The 22561-nt window shown below is 38.1% G+C and overlaps 1 protein-coding gene across 6 annotated transcripts in view; it reads right to left on the minus strand.

The window, feature by feature from the left end:
• Positions 1-20086: 20086 nt before the first annotated feature.
• Positions 20087-22561, minus strand: part of Dlg5 (MAGUK family member discs large 5) — a 30522-nt gene continuing 28047 nt past the window's right edge. For all 6 annotated transcript variants that reach the window (XM_073969442.1, XM_073969446.1, XM_073969441.1 and 3 more), the window contains one exon: positions 20087-21502. In XM_073969442.1, coding sequence (XP_073825543.1) covers positions 21399-21502 — 104 coding nt within the window. In that variant the 3' untranslated portion in view covers positions 20087-21398. The remainder of the gene's footprint in view (positions 21503-22561) is intronic.

The following is a 22561-nucleotide window of genomic DNA, read 5'->3' on the forward strand; positions in this document are numbered from 1 at the left end:
GCAACATGGTAGTGGTCCGAATCAATGTTTTCGCCTCGGAACGATCGTACATCCAACACGCTCGATGAATGTCTTCCATCTATCACAACATGATCAATTTGATTACTTGTTCTTTGATCTGGACACATCCAGGTGCCCTTATGAATATCGAGATGTTTAAATTTGGTACTGCTAACTATCATGTTTTTTGCAGCTGCAAAGTCTATCAGCCTCATTCCATTGTCTGATGTTTCACTATGTAGACTGAATTTCCCGAATTTTGGGCCAAAGATATTCTCCTTTCCAATTTTGGCATTAAAATCGCCTAGTATAATTTTAATGTCATGGGCAGGGCAACGGTCATAAGTTTATTCTAAGCGCTCGTAAAATATATCTTTGGTCTGTTCGTCCTTGTCTTCAGTGGGAGCATGAGCGCAGATAAAGCTGATGTTGAAGAATTTTGCTTTTAATCGAATTGCAGCAAGTCTTTCATTCACTGGGGTGAAGCTGGAGACAAGATGTTTTAACCTCCGACCAACTACAAAACCGCAACCAAACGCATGCTTTGTGTCATGGCAGCTATAATACAGTGCGTCACATTTAGGTGTTGTTGTGACGCCTTTCCCGTTCCATCGTATTTCCTGTATGGAAGTAATGTCGGCCTTGTACTTTTCAAGTACATCTGTCAATGCGTAAACTGCACCTTCTCTATAAAGGGTGCGAACATTCCAGGTGCAGATTCGCAGATCATGGTCCTTAAAACGTTTGCGGGGGTCGTCAACTTTTGGGGGATTTGTTTTTCTTGTCTTTGGTTTTTTCATAGTAGGCTGTTTTTTCTAGGGGAGGGTTACTAACAAGACCCAAAACAAGTTTTTAACGTTCTTATGGGTGAACACGCGGCACATGTTAGCTCACTACCTCTAACGGGTGTTAAAGGCAGTTCTCAGGTGACACCATGGGGAGGTCAGTGTCCAATTGAGATGAAAGAGGGACCAAGATAAATCCTGGGCTTTGCCATGTTAAAGCCAGGAGGATCAGGATCTTATTTTAGGAGTCATATCTTTCGGTCGATATCGCGCCCACTAGTCATTTCAGTGGGTCATCGTATAACTTTGGACCAGTATGCCATTAAGCATGGGCTTGTCCACGGAAAACATAATATCGCTGTAAACAGAACCACAACGAACAGCATCGGTATACATTTCCGAAGAAGCTTCGAACACACATTTTCCGAACATTTTCGAACTTTTGTGGGGAAGGTACAGGAAGCAGTGGACCGATATACCCCATCTTCGAACTTAAACTAAGTTTAAACTAAATATTACTAATACCAAATTTTGGACCGGTTTCAAATTTCAATTCCATAGCGTAAACGTCAAATAAATCTTCCAAGAGATTACGAATCCAAATTTTGGACAGAATCGGCTGATCCGTTTGAGGGTTATCGTGAGTTCCAACCACTACACATGGTGCCATAAGGGTTTTTACAGCTTTCGGTCCATTTTCCGGGAAGTATGGACTTGAACTGAAGAAACTTGTACTTTCTTGAACTTTCTTTACAGCTTTCGGCTCATTTTCTCGAGAAGTATGGACTTGCCTCTGAAGAAACTTGTAACTTCGTTAAGAGGGCAGCGAATAGAATTTGTTGCAAAAAGAAGCAAGGCGATTCGAAAGCAAACCTTAAACTGCACTTTTCCGAAATTTTGTGTGGTAGAGTGGGCCGATAGAGGCCATACTGCAAGCTCATATATTTCTGGTAGAAATATTACCATGTGCAAAGTATGGACCAAATCGGTTACTGCCTTTGACAGTTATCGCACCCATTTTTTCGGGATGTATGGACTTGCCCCTGAAGAAACTTGTACTTTCGTTAAGGGGGCAGCGAATAGAAGTTGTTACAAAAAGAATTAATCGCCTTGATGAGAGCAGACCTTAAACTGCACTTTTCTGAAATTTTGTGTGGTAAGTCCCGAAAGAGTGGACCGATAGAGGCCATACATACAAGCTCATATATATCTGGTAGAAATATTACGATGTGCGAGGTATGGACCAAATCGGTTACTACTGCATATATTAGATAGGAGGAGAGTATCTATCTCATATCTACCTAGTAGTCGGGTGTCTTCTTGTTTGCACCTACAAAGTAGATGTTGGACAATCTCCATCTCTTCTGCATCTCCACATAATCTAAAATAGTCATCGTCAGTGTCACGTTAGAAATCTAACCCTACAGTTACTCGTAATAAGTCCCACGATGATTTTCATCCCTAACTTGTCGGGTGATAGAAGAAAGGTCGTTCTAGGTTGAGAGACCACAGACAGATTGCTTTGGATGTTCTGCATCCAGGTTTCAAGAGAAAACTTCAATGAATTTTTTCAATGATCAATGGTGATCGTTCTTCTCAAAGCAGTTAACAATTCTCCACTTTCCCAACTGCAGGTCGACGTTCTGTGTTTTCTCGACTGACATCAATATTCTTTCCAACTCCATATTGAATGAGGAGGAACCCATACTGAAGTTATCATCCCACAAGGTATCTCAGTGACAGGTACAGCTATCAGTTTGCTGTCTTCCCAAAGTTAGCCTTAACAAACGGCACATGAAATTCTACTGATACGTTATTCTCGCAGCTAATTACCTCGACTCCCTTGTATAGAGCTCTGGTCTACCACATCTGATATGAGAATGTCCCTAAAATGACTTCCACCAGCAACCAATGACAATCGCTGACTCTCCCCATTCGGACAATTCGTAACGAGATATCAACATACTTCGAGTTGGACGAGTATGGTTTCTGCGAAGAGCTGAGCTTCGCGTTGTCTGGACTTGCTTTCGCAGACGTACAAAGTTTCGATGAATACTGACTGAAGAAATTTTGGTCTCTCCAGTATTGATCTTCTCAGTATCTTTCTTCGTCACCGAGGTATATGACGCAGGAGAATGGACCTGCTATGACAGTGTCAACTTCTTCGCGGCAGGTGGCTGTTTCATGGGCTCTTTGATTTTGGATTGATTGAATTGAACTATTTGACGCTGATGATGGGTAGATGATCGATAGGGAGTTCCGTCTGTACTTGAAGTGTAATTGTCGTAGATAGAATGTTTCTTCTTCTCGAACTTCTCCACAAACATGAGGTTTGGTCTTGGCCCTAATTACGGATTTCGATTCGATCGAGTATATGCTCGTGAATGAAAAAATCGAACTATTAAAACCTATGTGTTCTTCAAAGAACATTAAGAAGGTAGATGGTAAAAATGTGTTCATTTAAAAGCAAAAACTAAAAAAAAAATTAATAATTAAAAAAATGTTAATATTTGTTGAATTTGTTAAACAATACTTTGTGTAATAATTTCGGAATGAAGTTGTGCTAGAAAAGTGTACCAAATGATTTATTTTCGTTAAACTTTTTAACATTCCCAGTAAAATGTTCGATGACAAATCATGAGTTGAATCATAGGTGCAAGTGACATGGCATCGATGAAAATTCGGGTGAATCACCGATGAAATTTATAAGGGAGTGACACAAGCTTTCACGAAATCATTGTCATTGAATTTTGCACCAGTTCATTGTCATGACATTTTGCACCAGTTCATTGTCATGGCATCTTGCACCAGTTCATTGTCATGGTATCTTGCACCAGTTTTTGTCATGGAATTTTGCACCAATGCATTAGATCTGGACTTCCAACAATCAGAAATAAAATTTGCGGACCAAATATGTAATTTGTTGAATACAATACTTGCCAGCCGAGCTGTTCAAAACGGGAGGCGACACACTGATAAGGTGTATGCATCAGCTAGTTAGCACCATCTGGCAGGAAGAACGCGTACCCGACGATTGGAACGTGAAAATCCAGTCCACAGGAAGGGAGATAAGACTGTGTGCTCCAATTACAGGGGCATACGTCTGATCCCTATTGTATATAAGATAGTATCTGGCATATTGTGTGAGAGACTTCCAAGTTGTTTACGTTTAACAGCTGATTAAAAGTCAGCTGGCCGAACATACAAAGTTCTCAATCACAAATCTCTCCTAACTCTCTCTTTTGCTGAATAATTTTGTTATCGAACAGCATTCAGTAAAAATTTGTACGAATTTGTACAAATTTTTTGGGTTATCGTACAGACCAATTGTTACATAAGCCGAACTAAGAATATATTTTCAACGCACCGATCTTCTACTATGCTTCTCCAATTTTGGATGCCATGTTTTGTGACATCATATTCAACTTGGTCTTTTCATTGGAGTTTTGTCGTAAAATGGCTCGTATTCATATGCCGGTGGATATATTCATCCTCTTGACATGGCCCAGCCAACACGATAGTTGCAGCTCGATACGTTTTACTATATCGGTGTCGCTCGGCAGGTACAGCTCATAGTTTATAGAGCGGGTCTCTTTTATACTTATGTATTTTTAATTCCACAAAAAGTAAACAGGTTTCCAAACACAAAATATTGGTCTGTTCCAGTACTGCAATAATCTACTAATTTTTACTATTTTTTTTCGATAACATAAAGGAACAAATGTTATCGTAGTAAAAATTAGAAGCTTCTTGTAGGTTCTGGGATCAGAGCATATACTTTTCTTTTTGTTTTATAACAATTTACAAAGTATTTTTTATTAATATATGTAAATTTTGTCACTTTATTCTGACTCTTATTTTCATTTTGGGGTCGATTATGGATGGCAACCCAACTCCAGTTGCGTTGCCGACAACAAATTTAATAATAGAAAATTCCATTTCTGTATTGAAATTCATACTGTTTTACAATTAAACTAATAGCAGAAGGCTCAAATTCAAAACACTTATAGTGAATGAATTTGACAAAAATATATGTCGTTTCACTTATTTTTATTGTGCGATTTACACTTCTGGCAACGCAACTTCAGTTGCAGGTTCTGGATCAGAGCATATACTTTTCTTTTTGTTTTATAACAATTTACAAAGTATTTTTTATTAAAATATGTAAATTTTGTCACTTTATTCTGACTCTTATTTTCATTTTGGGGTCGATTATGGATGGCAACCCAACTCCAGTTGCGTTGTCGACAACAAATTTAGGGGTCGATCATCGATAACAATTATCGTTGAGTGGCGTTGCCAGTTGTCAAAATTGATCCACGTATGGCAACTCTCAACTGAAGTTGCGAATCTCAGTTGACGAAGCGGCTGTTTTTCAGCAACCACCAATTTTCAGTTGCAGTGAACATTTTCGAAGAAACAAGAAGTAAAATAGAAGGAAAAATAAACATTTTGTTAACAATTATTGATTCTTTGCATCATTAATTAATTTTGTGTATGAATATGGTGAAAATAACGACAAAGCAGCAGTTCGAAATATTAATTGATAAACTGAGTGAAAATCCAAACTTAGCCTGAGGAGTTCGGGAGTTTTGGTGAAACCAAAGCCACAGCGGATGAAGCGTGGAGGTCAATTTCGGACAGTTTAAACAGCCATGAACCTCCAACACAAACACCTGAAGAGTGAAAAAGAAAATGCCTCAAAATAAAATAAACTTCAACGACACAATAAGTGAATTTATCGCCTTTGGAGCGGACAGCAGCAAATCTTTTGCAAATGAATTTGGTGACAAATACAGTTGGTTCAGTTTAAGTACAAATGACGAACATCCTCCATCTATATAGCCAACTACACCAGGGAATTTCGTTTTTGAATAAAAATATATATATAAATGATATAAATGCTAGTCTCCAAGCTTAGCCTTCGTCCACCCACTAAAAAACACCATTCAATATGCCTGATGATCGGTCTAACCACCCGTGAAACGTAGCATAGTGGTTGAATGTGTGGGACTTCGGTGGATTCCTAATTTGTCAATGTACCTATTAGGTCTAAATAGCTCAACTCTAAAGAGAATTAATTCAAATATCACTCTAAAAATGACCTTGGCCTTAATAAGGCAAAACTAAAAAATGATTTCAGCATGAGCCAGGCTGGGATTCGAACCTGGGACCCCAACAACCAAGTAACACGGTTGCAGGCGTCTTAGCGTTCTAAGCCACCATCAACTTGTCAAAGATTCCGATGACAAATATTGATGATCAAAAAATCTTCTGATACAGAAGAACAAATAAAATAAAGGTGGAAAAAAGCTGCCTTAGTATTTGTAATAAAGCATTGAAAAACAGGGTTACCAGCCAAGTCGGACTATAGGAAAGGTTTGGAATTAAATGACTAACATTAAAATAAATAAATAATTCGAATATACAAATTTCGAATGATTTGTGATATAAATGCTAGTCTCCAAGCTTAGCCTTCGTCCACCCACTAAAAAACACCATTCAATATGCCTGATGATCGGTCTAACCACCCGTGAAACGTAGCATAGTGGTTGAATGTGTGGGACTTCGGTGGATTCCTAATTTTTCAATGTACCTATTAGGTCTAAATAGCTCAACTCTAAAGAGAATTAATTCAAATATCACTCTAAAAATGACCTTGGCCTTAATAAGGCAAAACAAAAAAAAATGATTTCAGCATGAGCCAGGCTGGGATTCGAACCTGGGACCCCAACAACCAAGTAACACGGTTGCAGGCGTCTTAGCGTTCTAAGCCACCATCAACTTGTCAAAGATTCCGATGACAAATATTGATGATCAAAAAATCTTCTGATACAGAAGAACAAATAAAATAAAGGTGGAAAAAAGCTGCCTTAGTATTTGTAATAAAGCATTGAAAAACAGGGTTACCAGCCAAGTCGGACTATAGGAAAGGTTTGGAATTAAATGACTAACATTAAAATAAATAAATAATTCGAATATACAAATTTCGAATGATTTGTGATATAAATGCTAGTCTCCAAGCTTAGCCTTCGTCCACCCACTAAAAAACACCATTCAATATGCCTGATGATCGGTCTAACCACCCGTGAAACGTAGCATAGTGGTTGAATGTGTGGGACTTCGGTGGATTCCTAATTTTTCAATGTACCTATTAGGTCTAAATAGCTCAACTCTAAAGAGAATTAATTCAAATATCACTCTAAAAATGACCTTGGCCTTAATAAGGCAAAACAAAAAAAAATGATTTCAGCATGAGCCAGGCTGGGATTCGAACCTGGGACCCCAACAACCAAGTAACACGGTTGCAGGCGTCTTAGCGTTCTAAGCCACCATCAACTTGTCAAAGATTCCGATGACAAATATTGATGATCAAAAAATCTTCTGATACAGAAGAACAAATAAAATAAAGGTGGAAAAAAGCTGCCTTAGTATTTGTAATAAAGCATTGAAAAACAGGGTTACCAGCCAAGTCGGACTATAGGAAAGGTTTGGAATTAAATGACTAACATTAAAATAAATAAATAATTCGAATATACAAATTTCGAATGATTTGTGATATAAATGCTAGTCTCCAAGCTTAGCCTTCGTCCACCCACTAAAAAACACCATTCAATATGCCTGATGATCGGTCTAACCACCCGTGAAACGTAGCATAGTGGTTGAATGTGTGGGACTTCGGTGGATTCCTAATTTTTCAATGTACCTATTAGGTCTAAATAGCTCAACTCTAAAGAGAATTAATTCAAATATCACTCTAAAAATGACCTTGGCCTTAATAAGGCAAAACAAAAAAAAAATGATTTCAGCATGAGCCAGGCTGGGATTCGAACCTGGGACCCCAACAACCAAGTAACACGGTTGCAGGCGTCTTAGCGTTCTAAGCCACCATCAACTTGTCAAAGATTCCGATGACAAATATTGATGATCAAAAAATCTTCTGATACAGAAGAACAAATAAAATAAAGGTGGAAAAAAGCTGCCTTAGTATTTGTAATAAAGCATTGAAAAATAGGGTTACCAGCCAAGTCGGACTATAGGAAAGGTTTGGAATTAAATGACTAACATTAAAATAAATAAATAATTCGAATATACAAATTTCGAATGATTTGTGATATAAATGCTAGTCTCCAAGCTTAGCCTTCGTCCACCCACTAAAAAACACCATTCAATATGCCTGATGATCGGTCTAACCACCCGTGAAACGTAGCATAGTGGTTGAATGTGTGGGACTTCGGTGGATTCCTAATTTTTCAATGTACCTATTAGGTCTAAATAGCTCAACTCTAAAGAGAATTATTTCAAATATCACTCTAAAAATGACCTTGGCCTTAATAAGGCAAAACAAAAAAATGGTTTTTATTTTGCCTTTTTTTTCCTCCTCTGTCAACTTCGAAACGATCCAATTTTGGCACAATTTGTCCTCTATCAAGTGGACAACTTCCTTCAATACTCTCGACAATGTAGATTGAGCCATGCAATTGTTGAAATCATTGCCGTGGGACTTTTGGAAACTTCCGTCCTCCAAGAATCGCAACGCTGCGCACACTTTTAAAAGTGGGGGTATTCTTGTTGATCTGTAACTTTCTTTGAAGTCACTCTTTAACGTTTTCACAACGTAAACTACGGCATCCTTTGGCAATCCAAAATACGCCTTAAACCTGAAATAATTTACTGATTATACAGATCCTTCCACATGATCATCAGCTTACAGTGCAGATGGCAATTCCAATCGATTCGACTTGTCCCTCAAATTTCTTCTAATTGATGCAATGTCCTTTACATTTTCTTCATCATCAAAAAATAATTCCACCGAACTTATCATTTTTTGGGACAGCAAATAAAACTTGACGATCCGAAGATTCAATGGGCAGGTTATATTCCAATCTTGGGTTGTTTTCCAAACTTGCTCGAAAACTCAGCCAAAATATTAAAATATTGTCCAGAATACACAAAAGAGTTATCCAAAGCGCAATTATTTTTAAAATGTTTTTTTTTTTTGGCGAATAGAGGTCACAAGTTTGAAAAAACACTGATCGATAACATGTTTATCGACCACCCAGTTGAGTTGACATTAATGGTACAACATTTCGTCTCAGTCGCGCAGACAACTGACAACGCAACTCAAGTTTAGTGGCAATACAAGATAGACCCATTAATAATAGAAAATTCCTATTCTATATTGAAATTCATACTGTTTTAATAGCAGTTTTTACATGATCTCACATGGAACCACTTCCATTTAATTTTGCTGGGTTGCTAATGCATCTACCTTAGAGGTTGTTTACACTATCTATCAGTCGCTAATGTGTGCAATATTGGAGATTTTTCTTACGGAATTTACTTTTTGCGTCCACACCAGAAAAAATGCAGTGAAATTACGTCTCTACATTGCCTGCGTGGGTAGATATGGAATGCTTTTTTTCATATGACATTGATAGCTAGTGTAAACTACCTTCTAGTATATGTACGGTTGGTGGCGCGAATAAGTTTTCATAGTTCAATTTTTTCATTCACGGGCAAATACTCGATCGAATCGAAATCCGTAATTAGGCCCCTTATCAGCTAAAGTTTCCTTTCACTGTAACTTCGGTATGCTTTCTTATCAATTGCTTCTTTGGCTGTTACATTTTGTTACGACTCCCTGCTGGGCGGCGCTAGAGGGGACCTTCCGGCTGCTAGCGGTCTCGGGTCTATGGTCCTCAACCCGTCCACATCTCTAGCCCACAGGGCGAACACGAATTTGAACTCTAACTTTCCACAAAACACTACAATCACACACACAAATAATCTGCCTCGATAAGGGAGCCATGATGGACTACTCCCACATTCTGCCCTCCCTTCCATGGTTTCCAAATGTCCACAACAAATACATTTTATTGGAAACCCCACGAACACACACACTCACCTCATCACCTGTTGGGATTACCCCTGTTCAAAAACAATTAAAACATATTAAATATTCAATCACATTCAATACATATTACATTTATTTTTATATAAAAAGACTTAAATTTAAATGAGTTTGATATTCTGTGAGTCCTATTTGATTTTAATGAATTTCTAATACCAGCAAACAAAAGAAATTTAAGAAATTAAAAATGGCTATCTTCGTGTCCCGCCAAGAACCCTAGAGATATTAGTTTACGCTTTACTAGCTTTTTTCTATTATATTTAATAACCTATTATAAATGAGCTCACTGATAATGGTTTATTGGGCTAATATCCGGCCTCTACAACACTCTGCACAAAGATGTCTCTAGTATTCCCTTGGACACTATATAAAAAGTCTTATTTAAATTATGCTTGGCATTAAAAACCCTCACAATATTTAAGATTCAAAACATAAAACGCACACATAGACAACACAACATTAACTTAAGCTAGTTGAATTTGTTTTTTGTAGTTATTTCATAGTTATAACAAATGCAACACGCTCCAAGGCTTAAATGCTCAGATCCGTATTGCTAAAAATTTATATCAATTTTAATTTCTAATATTTGTTGTTTTTTTCTTCGATTTTCATAAAATTAGTAAATTTTTACTTATGATTTCTCCTTTTTCTTTGTAGTTTTACAGATAACCGCCTTGATACATTCAGTTGTTGGAATATACAGGTTACCTTACTTTTTTTGTGTCTTTCAATGGCCAAATTGATGGAAACCTTCAACTCCCCGATAGCAAATTTGTAGCTGTTTGAAAACCACCGCAAAGCACAAAAAGGATGAGAAGCACTGTTGTTTTTTATGGGGTAAACGGCAACACACCAACAACTACACGAATTGCTCGTTGTTTCTACTTTGCTTTGCCACAACCCAGCCTTCTTTATAATGTAGACGCTTTTGTGTAGAATAAAAAGATCACTGGCCCCCACTTCGGAGTACCAGAGGCCAGTAACATGGACTATTTCCTTGGGGAACCTACCAACAAAAAAAAAAAGAATGGTCTCTTTTAGCCACTTCTAACATCATCCATCAACTATTATTAACTCACTTTAATTTTAATTCCACCCGCTATTAATGAAATAAACACTCCACAATAAAAACGTTACACAGATCTTTGATTTTCTCTGTTGTTAATTATTTTAGAAACTGCTGAGAAGGTAAACTTATACCGTGACGGTTATCAGAAGACTAAGAACATAATTTTTCCGCTTTCCCTATTTATAACTTCGACATTTTCCACCATTTTCATAAAATTTCCAATATTAAATATGAAAATTTGTTTAATGGCGTACGGCACACTAAATGGCTGAACATTTTCAGTGTTGATTAAAATGTATGTAACATACCACCGAATGCAGCTCTAAATTTTTCTGCCGATGGCAATGCCATTGCTGCTTCTGCTCATTCAGTTTCGGGTTTCACATGTAGCGCGAGCGCATCAAATTATTTTAATTTTACTAATAAATTAAAATTAATTTTGCCGGTCCCCACTTCCCATTTTTTCGCAAAAAATGGTTTTTGTGTCGGTGAGTAAATATTAATTTTCCATTTGCAATGGTTAAGGATTAAATAAAATAGCGCCGCCTACACGGTCTAAAAAAACCCACCCACGCAACAATTTTTGGAGGTCTGTGGTAATCATCTCCTACTTTACGCAGTATTATGAGAGCGGCCCAATTTTTTTTCCATTCGATCCAAAAACCTTATATATGAAATTTTACGGCGAACGGTTAACGTTAAGGGGTTACCCCTATATATCACTTAAAAAAATATGAAAAATATTTAGTGGCTTATTTTAAAGTACAGGTAGTATTGAGAATGCCGCAAAAAATTCAAAATCGCATTTTTAAAGTCGGTCAGGGGGGACGGGTTATCGTTAACCTATCAAAGTAATTTTACCGACAACAATGAACTGTAATGGGATTCTCTAACGCATTTTTTTGTTATCGACAAAAATCGTTAAAATTAAGATGCTTATGATTTCGGTAATTATCGATATTATTCGTAAGTTAGTGACCAATAAAAAGTAGTCGCAAAGTTCTACCGGTAGCAAGATGTCAACTTTCTCGTTGATACCTGGGCGCCTCAACGAGTATAGGCTTAGTTGTCAAGTTCTTGCCATGGTAAAGGAGGGCTATGCCATGGTCGACCTCAGTACCCCCAGTCAATCAATAGCTCATGGATAACAATACAAATAACAATAAACCTTTAAACAAACAAATCACCTTAACTGATGACGACTCGGCTATTCAAAATGATTACGATAATACCTTGACTGGCGAATGTCAGCCTAAGGTTATTAGGACTGTAGTTTCGGGAGGGAACGACATAGGGGTATCGGACCTATCTGAAATCCACGATAGTCTGACAGAGCAAAGTAGGCAACTACTAACCCTTCTTGATAAGACTCTGAATCTGCGACTCAGTCAAGGTAGCTCTCACGCTAACAACATCGAATACGCATCCTCATCGGATGATGAAATGGACGTGACTGTCATTCAAACGTCGTCGGATGGACATGAGTCTTCGATGTGTAATCCTGTGAGCTCGGACCTCGTGGATCCAACAAAGGAGTATATCGAGAAGGATCCTTCGTCGGCCAAAGCCGATAGACTAGGACTAACCAGGCAAAATGCGGTTCAGGCAGGAGGACCAATGAAAACCACCTCCGACAGCATTCCCGCAACCGCCAGACGCCGTCGTACCGCTGAATCAAAAAGAAGAGGTGGATACAGAAGGTCGCTGAATTTCCTAAGGAAATTTGTAGGCAGGGAACCCTCTTCACTATCGGAAAGGGAGGTGAAACTAATACGGTTGAACCTTAAAACAGTGCAGAAATTCGAGAGAACACACCCCCAGATACCCAAGAAGTCCAGTAGGATTGAAGGAATCCCGCTGCCTTCACTGGGGGAAAGGGCAAACATGGAAGCATCACATACTCCCGCTGGAACGCATAGCGAAGGAGTCAAAGTGTATGCGGCCCCTACGGAATCTAAAAACGAGGACACAGGAAGAACACAGCTAGAGAAGACGGTTGGTCGATCGGACTCAAATAAGGCCTCTGCCAGTAAGGATGAGGAACCAAAAGCTAATCCGCGCCCTCAGCCATCCTCTTCGGCCAAGAGAGCAAGATCAACTGAGGAACCACATCCTTCCTCAAAGAAACCTTCTAGGAGTCTGGCAGGCGAACCCTCTACTTCATCTGTCCATCACTCGAAATCGAAGCCTAAGGAGAACACAATCGCCGGGGCAGCCGAAAAGGCTGGTCCCAGCCACAAAGTGCCCTTTAAAGGTTCGAAGCATGGTGGGAAGATCGAAAATTCAACCTCATCCCGTACCTTGACTCCGGACAGCCTTCGCGTAGCAGTCATAGACAGGGCTGCCCCCGAAGGGCAAATTAGAGAAAGCCGATGGAGACTATTCGAAGAACGCCTGAGAGATATAATCTTCTCGGGAGATGGGGATAGCACCAACACACAATTCGGGAGTGCCACTCTCTACAAAGGTGTTAAGGTTATAAGCTGCGAAAACAAGGAATCGTTAAACTTTCTTGTCTCCACAGTGAATGGCCTTGGCAGTCTTTGGGAGGGTTGCGAGCTCGCGGCAGTGTCAGTGGACGAGATCCCCTGTGGTAGAATCATGTCAGCATGGGTGCCACCGCCCTTAGGACCCAGCACGCATCCTGACGATTCTCAAGAAACAGAACCCTAATCTCCAAACCGACAATTGGAGACTCATTAGTTCAAACCCAGACCAGGAGGGCCTGACTATCAGGGTATCAATCGACGCCAGTGGCCAGGGCTATCTACGACAACGTGAGGGAAAATTGCATTTTGGTTCGGGATGGATCAGATTCCGCACCGCTCCAAGGCAGTAGGTAGGCGCAAGCAGCAGCGGCTTTGCATCATGCAGATCAACCTGCATCACTGCAAAGCTGCTGCGGCCGAACTCCTCCTAACCCTCACAAAACACCAAGTTGACATTGCCCTAATCCAGGAACCCTATCTTTATAAGAACAGGGTTGCCGGACTGAATGACAAAAACTATACCACTTTCGCCGCTTCCAATGGAGATAAGGTAAGAACATGTATAGTCGGCAAAAAGAACCTTAACTTACTTCTCCTCTCTAATTTCAGTGGAGGAGACATAACTGCTGTTAGGATGGAAGACCACTCTAAACGAGTCACTATCTTCACATCTATCTACATGCCCTATGAGCACCCTGATCCACCAGGTCAGCATGTTGAACTGCTGTTAAAAGAAATGGGGAGCACAAGCCTCATCATTATGGGATGTGATGCCAATGCTCACCACTTCCACTGGGGTAGCAGCGACACGAATGCAAGGGGTGAGTCCTTATTTGACTTTTTATTACAATATAATCTCAGAATATGTAATAGGGGTAACGAAGCTACTTTTCAAAACAGGAACAGGGAGGAAGTCATTGACCTCACCCTTATAAACAAGGATGAATCGATCGTATGTGATTGGAAAGTATCCAACGAGTGTTCCTTCTCCGATCATCGGAAAATACTATTCCACGACGCTTTAGATGGAATCCATCAAAACCCGCATAGGAACCCCCGGAAAACTAACTGGCACAAATTTACTGAACTTTCTTCTTCAAAACTGGGCATAGTGAAAACTTTATCCTCAGTCAATGAAGTTGAAAAAGCAGTAAATCATGTGACAAGTATTCTGGTGGACAGCTATGAGGCCTCTTGCCCACTTACTTATCCAGGTAAGAGATGCCAACCAGTTTGGTGGAACAAAAATCTAGCGAAACTAAGGAAGACTAGCAGAAAATTATACAATAAGGCCAATAAGACTAAACTTTACACAGACTGGGATGCTTATAAAGAAGCATTCAACAAATATAACAGCGAAATCAAAAAGGCCAAGCGAAAATCATGGGTATGCTTTAGTGAGGCAATAGAGACAGAGAAGGACATTACCAGATTCCGCCGAATGCTTTCGAAGGACCCAAAATCCATTGGAAGCATGAAACGTGAAGACGGTACATGGACAAACTCTGATCTAGAGACCCTCGATCTTCTAGCTACCACCCACTTCCCAAAATGCGCGGACGTATCCGATCCCCAGAGCGATCCAATAATACGTAACGCTGCCATGATGGATAGGAGTGACATCGAGGAGATCATAAGCCGCCCAAAGATCGCTTGGGCTTTAAACACATTTAAACCCTATAAATCTCCCGGACCAGATGGCATTATACCTGCGATGATGCAGAATGCATCTGAGTTGCTTATCCCTTCTCTGGAGAGTATTTTCAAGGCGTGTCTGATTTTGTCATACATTCCGGTTCTATGGAGAGAAGTCACAGTGACATTCATTCCTAAAGCAGGAAAACCTAGTCACACACTTCCAAAAGACTATAGGCCGATCAGTCTGTCATCCTTTCTGCTAAAAACTTTGGAAAGACTATTGGACCTTGAAATTAGAGGCAAACTACCAATGTCATCAATCAGTTCTGCCCAGCATGCCTACACTAAGGGCAAATCGGTAGAAACTGCTCTAAATGAAGTTGTCGGGTTTATCGAGAAGAATATCGACAACTCAAATTTTACGTTAGCAGCCTTTCTAGACATAGAAGGAGCCTTTAATAACGTCAATTTGGAGTCAATTCATAATTCACTTGTGGGCTTGAACTGCTCCCCTACCCTAATCAGTTGGATTGATAACATGCTTAGTAGTAGGATAATAAATTCTCGCATCGGCTATAATTCCATTAGGAAGTCTGTCACCAGAGGCACACCTCAAGGGGGAGTACTTTCTCCATTACTTTGGCTCCTAGTGATCAATGAAATGCTCCAAGAATTTGACAGACTTCGCATTAAAACCACCGCTTACGCCGATGACGTTGTCTTGATGATAAGTGGGAAATTCCCTCAGACCGTATCGGATGTTATGCAAGGAGCCCTTAACAAGTTAGCGGGTTGGGCCCATCGGAACGGACTAGGGGTAAATCCCTCTAAAACAGAGCTGGTCCTTTTCACAAGGAAGAGGAAAATTGATGCATTCACTCTACCAACGCTAAATGGTGTCACTTTAGAGCTCTCTTTGGAAGCCAAATATCTCGGCATAATTCTGGACCATCAGCTATCATGGAAAAGAAATGTCGAAGAACGCGCCAAGAGAGGACTAATAGCACTGTACACTTGCAAGAACTCCATTGGTAAGAGTTGGGGACTGAGACCACAAGTCATACACTGGGTTTTTATGACAGTCGTACGCCCAATTCTCACCTATGGAGCTCTAGTTTGGTGGAATGCCCTAGGCAAGAAATCATATCTGCATGAAATAAACAGAGTCCAAAGAGCAGCATCAATGCTCATAACTGGTGCTGCTAGGAGCACTCCACAGGCAGCCCTTAACGTGCTGTTGGATCTTACTCCGTTAGATCTCGTTGTAGAGGAGCAGGCATCTAAGAGCGCTTTACGTCTCAAGGAGCTCAACCAGTGGTGCGGCTCCCAACAGGGCCACGCTGCGATTCTCAACCGAACGAATGTGCCAACAAGCAAGGAGCATTTAAGTGACTACATATCACCACAAATGAACTTCGAGCCAATAGTTGTTCACATTCCCAGCAGAGAAGCCTGGACCCACAACACTCCACCACTAGACGGTATAGAAGTCTATACCGATGGATCTAAGATGGAAAATGGAACAGGGGCAGGTGTATACAGCGACATTCTCAACCTTCAACTCTCTTTTAAGTTGAATAAAGAGTGTAGCGTTTTTCAAGCAGAGATTTTTGCAATCAAAAAAGCTGCAGAACTAATTAAGAACATTAAAGAGGACATCGATGGACCGGTGACTATATACGTCGATAGTCAGGCGGCCCTCAAATCACTAATGTCCTACTCCATCAAGTCTGCAGTTGTTTTGGACTGTATTAAAGTATTAAGTGACCTAAAATCAGCAGTAACACTGTGTTGGGTCCCAGGTCACTGTAATATTGTAGGAAATGAAATGGCGGATGAATTGGCACGCCGCGGATCAGAGTCACAAGATATCATAATCGAAAACTCGGTCAAGCCACCCTTGTGCTACTTCATGCGGCTGTTAGAACAGGGCTATCGGGATAAGGCTAGTCAGATTTGGCAAAACGAACCTAGTTGTAGGGTTTCCAAAGCAATCTGGCCACTCCTTTCCAAACGCAGAACATCATCTCTACTTTCATTGAAAAAGATCGAACTCAGACTAACAGTTGGTCTAATCACAGGCCACTGCAACATCAGAGCAATGACTTATAAATGGGGTAGAACCGAAGGCGCCGACTACTGCAGACTTTGTGAGGATGAGGAGGAATTAGAGACAATCGAACATTTACTGTGCCGCTGTCCAATGCTCACGAGCAAAAGACTACGGATAACGGGTGAACACACGATCCAGTCTCTCTCATCCTTCTGTGAAACCGAACCAAAAAGTCTTCTTCTTTTTGCCAAGAGCCTAAAATGGCTGCAGCAAAAAGAAATGGCAGTACCATGATGAACAATTAAGCTTTTACTTCCCACTTCTGCCTCAATTCTATTCTAAATATCTCCCTTTCTTCTACAACATCATATTCTATTTCTCTCCTTTCAGCAATCTCTTCAGCTAATAACACCCCCCCAGGATGAACACAATGGACCATAAGGTCTCCGAGTGGAGTGACCGTCGATTACGTTGACGGTTACGCGTCATTTAACCTAACCTAAGATGTCAACTTTTATTTGAACTTTTTATTCATTATTTTGCGTTTTAATTTGACCGATTTTTATCGGTAACCAAAAAATGCCCTAGAGAATCCCACTACTGGTAAAGTTGTTTTCATCGATTGGACCATATATACGGCTTTTAGAGCATTTTCGTGAAAATTCATCAGGTGGCACGGGTTAACGTTAACCAATCGCCAAAAAAATTTTATATAAGGGGTTTGGATTTAATGGAAAAAATTTGAGGGTAGGCCTTTCAAAAAATTGTCGTTGTTTGGTTCGACCTAGTGTGTATATCCGACTCACAACCTAGAGCTGTGAGTTCAACGCTCGTTGTCGGCAAAGAATTCTTTTGTTACCAAAAATACGAAGAGCATTTAAACAAATCATTAGGGCAATCATGAATTTTCCGCACGGAAAATAAGGGGTCGATCGTCGATAACAATTATCGTTGAGTGGCGTTGCCAGTTGTCAAAATTGATCCACGTATGGCAACTCTCAACTGAAGTTGCGAATCTCAGTTGACGAAGCGGCTGTTTTTCAGCAACCACCAATTTTCAGTTGCAGTGAACATTTTCGAAGAAACAAGAAGTAAAATAGAAGGAAAAATAAACATTTTGTTAACAATTATTGATTCTTTGCATCATTAATTAATTTTGTGTATGAATATGGTGAAAATAACGACAAAGCAGCAGTTCGAAATATTAATTGATAAACTGAGTGAAAATCCAAACTTAGCCCGAGGAGTTCGGGAGTTTTGGTGAAACCAAAGCCACAGCGGATGAAGCGTGGAGGTCCATTTCGGACAGTTTAAACAGCCATGAACCTCTAACACGAACACCTGAAGAGTGGCTGAGTCTGGATTCACTTTAAAGCAAAGTTGAAAAAGAAAATGCCTCAAAATAAAATAAACTTCAACGACACTGGTGGTGGTCCATCAAAATAAGTGAATTTATCGCCTTTGGAGCGGACAGCAGCAAATCTTTTACAAATGAATTTGGTGACAAATACAGTAGGTTCAGTTTAAGTACAAATGACGAACATCCTCCATCTATATAGCCAACTACACCAGAGAATTTCGTTTTTGAATAAAAATGGTTTTTATTTTGCCTTTGTTTCTCATCTTTCAACTTCGAAACGATCCAATTTTGGCACAATTTGTCGTCTATCAAGTGGACAACTTCCTTCAATACTCTCGACAATGTAGATTGAGCCATGCAATTGTTGAAATCATTGCCATGGGACTTTTGGAAACTTCCGTCCTCCAAGAATCGCAACGCTGCGCACACTTTTAAAAGTGGGGGATTCCTGTTGATCTGTAACTTTCTTTGAAGTCATCCTTTAACGTTTCCACAACGTAAACTACGGCATCCTTTGGCAATGCAAAATACGCCTTAAACCTGAGATAATTTACTGATTATACAGATCTTTACACATGATCATCAGCTTACAGTGCAGATGGCAATTCCAATGGATTCGACTTTTCCCTCAAATTTCTTCTAATAGATGCAATGTCCTGTATATTTTCTTCATCATCAAAAAATAATTCCACCGAACTTATCATTTTTTGGGACAGCAAATAAAACTTGACGATCCGAAGATTCAATGGGCAGGTTATATTCCAATCTTGGGTTGTTTTCCAAATTTGCTCGAAAACTCAGCCAAAATATTAAAATATTGTCCAGAATACACAAAAGAGTTATCCAAAGCGCAATTATTTTTAAAATGTTTTTTTGGCGAATAGAGATCACAAGTTTGAAAAAACACTGATCGATAACATGTTTATCGACCACCCAGTTGAGTTGACATTAATGGTACAACATTTCATCTCAGTCGCGCAGACAACTGACAACGCAACTCAAGTTTAGTGGCAATACAAGATAGACCCATTTGATTCATGATTGCCCGGCATATATTCGTTAGCGTGACACAGCGTGTAGTGTGTTTAGCTACAAATCGGAAGTTCGCATGTTCAATCCCAGCAGCGGACAAAATAAATATATAAAGTATGGTGAAATTGAACAAAAATTTTGCCTCGACAGTTTCAGCTTGTTTGATGACTCTTATTGACCATAGACAAAATACACGTATTGACAAAATACACGTATTGACAAAATACACGTCAAAAAAAATATTCTTAAAGAGTCGAAATGTGTGCCGATAGATAGACCTTAAAATTATTCCTTCAAATCCAAAATTGTTTTACGCAAAATCCTCCAAAAAAATTACTCAGAACATCCTAAACCTCATTAAACCCAGATTTCCAAAATAAAAATGCAAACAATTTACATATTTTCAATATTAAAATACAATTGTTTTATTTTTTGAAGAAATAATTTCTTCTTTGTGTATATATATGTATATAAATTATATATAGATGCATAATATATATAAATAATATATTATTAACGTTATTAATTTTTGTTTTATATAAAATTGCAATTATTTATTATTTTATTTGTCCTCAATGTCAAGTATAATAAAATGTTGTATATAAATTTAAAATAGAACCCTGTAACCAGACAAAAATTTATAAATTTATTTATAAAAATAAAAAGATGAAATAAAACAAATATATATATATATATAAATTTATGCATATTTTAATTATATAAATTATTTCAACTAATGACAAACATTTTACAAAATGGTAACAATTTTCAATTGTTATAAAATTTTAAATGTGTTTTTTTTTTCTTTTTGTTTTTTTTGTATATAAGTAGATAAAGTTAGATAGGCATATTGTATATACTTTAGATATCTTGTATATAAAATTGAAGGCACTTAATTTACATAAGTATGTGTGGTTAGTTGTTATTGGCATAAAGGCGTTTTATGTTTTCTTAAGGCATTAAAGGAAATAAACGAGAATAGCAAATAAAACAATGTTTTATAATAAATAAAATATAAACTTAAAAAGAATAATAAAATAAAATACATTGCAGCTTGGAAGTGGAAATAAAATTTCATTTGTAAATAATCAACACTACACTGTGCTACAACATTGTATCATAAGTCAGTATGAAATATCTAAAATCGTTGGCAAACGATGTGAACTTCAGAATAACACCCTCCTCCACACTTTATAGTGTGCTAAAATCTAGTACCACAGTATGTAATGTCTTATTCTGTGTTTGTGTGTCATTAATATTTAATAAGTAAAACAAAAAAGTAGTTGCATATAAATAAAATGAAAATACTTTTCAATTAAAGCGTTTAGTTTTAAATAAGAGACGTTACATTTGTTTATAAAGAATGTTATTAGAAGCTATAAAAGAACACACAACAATTGCCTAATGAGCAGGGCAATGGAATCGATAAATTTTGCAAATAAATATATAAAAAATATCAAATGATATTATGAAAAACATACAATCTATTTTTTGAAAATTTAGTTCCATTAAGGACGGAGAAACAAAACCGGAGTAATATTTTTCAAATATACTCAATAAGGGTTGTTTATTATATTCTGGTCTGTATAAAGGGAAAGAAGCACAATGGCTAAAACATTGTCATCGAATTTACTTATACAAAAAAGCCCTTGCTCTTTCAACAAAAGACAATAAACAAACAAAAAACTAAAACATAAATCAACATAAAAGAATACTTGCAGTTATTAGTAAAAAATAAGCTTATATCTGTAATAAAATTAAATATAACAAATTATATATATTTTTGTTTTTTTTTTTTTTTTTCAATGATTACAAAGATATTCTACACCAGAAAAAATACTTAAAATTGGTCGTGGTTGTATGTGTTTGTGTGTGAGTTAAAATATTTTTTATATCAAAATTATTTAGAAAATAAACTAACATATAAATTATAAACAAAATAAAATATTTTGATATGTGCGTTTTTCAATACAAAAGAGACAAAAAATATAGACGAGAAAGAAACTCAATAAATACTATTTCGTTATAGTATTATGCAATAGTAATTTCATATTTTTTTTAATTATTCGAAACAGGAACCCATAGAATCTTATCCTGTTCCTTATCAACGGCATCCTTTATTTGGGTACACATGTGTTTAATGCTAACACCAGGAATAACAGCTGAAATGAAGCGAATAAAAATATTATTAATTTAAAAATGCTTGTAAGGGATTTTTTTTAAATATATATGTATATTAGGCCGGGGCGATTTGAAAACCTTAATGAGCCCTTCGCGTTATAGTGGTTTAAGTCTAAAAACCCCCTCAAAAAACTTGTTCTAAAGATATTATTCACCCCTTTAAAAGGAAGCAGGATCACTAGAAATCCTTTGTGAAAAAAGAAGATATGTCCGTTTAAATTTGAAAATGTAAGAAACCCAGTTTTTCAAACGAAGTGACCCCAACGAACTAAAGGCGTTGTCGTTGTCCATGGATCCCAACACGATATAATTTTGCATCAGAACGCTTGAATAATTTTCTGGTCAAATTTTGTAGCACAATGTCATTTATCGACATTTTCCAAAAAGTTTGCACATTCTTAAGGCCAAAACTGCCTAAAAAAGAGTTCCAATGCGTTCGCGATGTATTAGAGAGTTTTCAATTACTGTCTTGGCTACAATTTTTGTCTTTGTGTTAAAACGAAAATCTCAATGGGTTGGCTGTTATATGCCAAAATATCCAAAAAACGTCAATAAAAAACTTAAAGTCAAAATCGGGAGGCTCGATTTTCACGGTAGATATATGGTCCAGTGGACTTTTTTGCTCAGTTCAATCCCAGGAATCAGAAACGCGAAGGGCTCATTAAGGTTTTTTTCCTTCCACACAAATCGAACCACCCTAATGTATATATTTTTTAATAAGAAGATAAAAACTGGAATATATTGCAGCCTTAATTAATAACCTTTTTATTGTTGGCTTCTACTGAACTATTGTTCCAATAGACAAATGTATAATTCTACCGTGGCGCAATGGTTAGCATTACCGCCTTGCACACCGAAGCTCCGCCGCCAAACAAGATCACATTTTTTTAGCTGTGTTTTTGTTTTTGTAGCAACGGCCACATGTTGTTTGTTCTCAATCGAGTTGTGTTTCCAGGCTCAGAAAGGATGCTACCTCAACTGGGTGCGTCGATAGAGACTGGCGATCAGACGAGTGCCATTCTACCGTGGTGCAATGTTTA

This window comes from Musca autumnalis, unplaced genomic scaffold, assembly GCF_047663935.1.
Source record: "Musca autumnalis isolate F117 unplaced genomic scaffold, ASM4766393v1 scaffold_2, whole genome shotgun sequence".
Classification (NCBI taxonomy): domain Eukaryota; kingdom Metazoa; phylum Arthropoda; class Insecta; order Diptera; family Muscidae; genus Musca; species Musca autumnalis.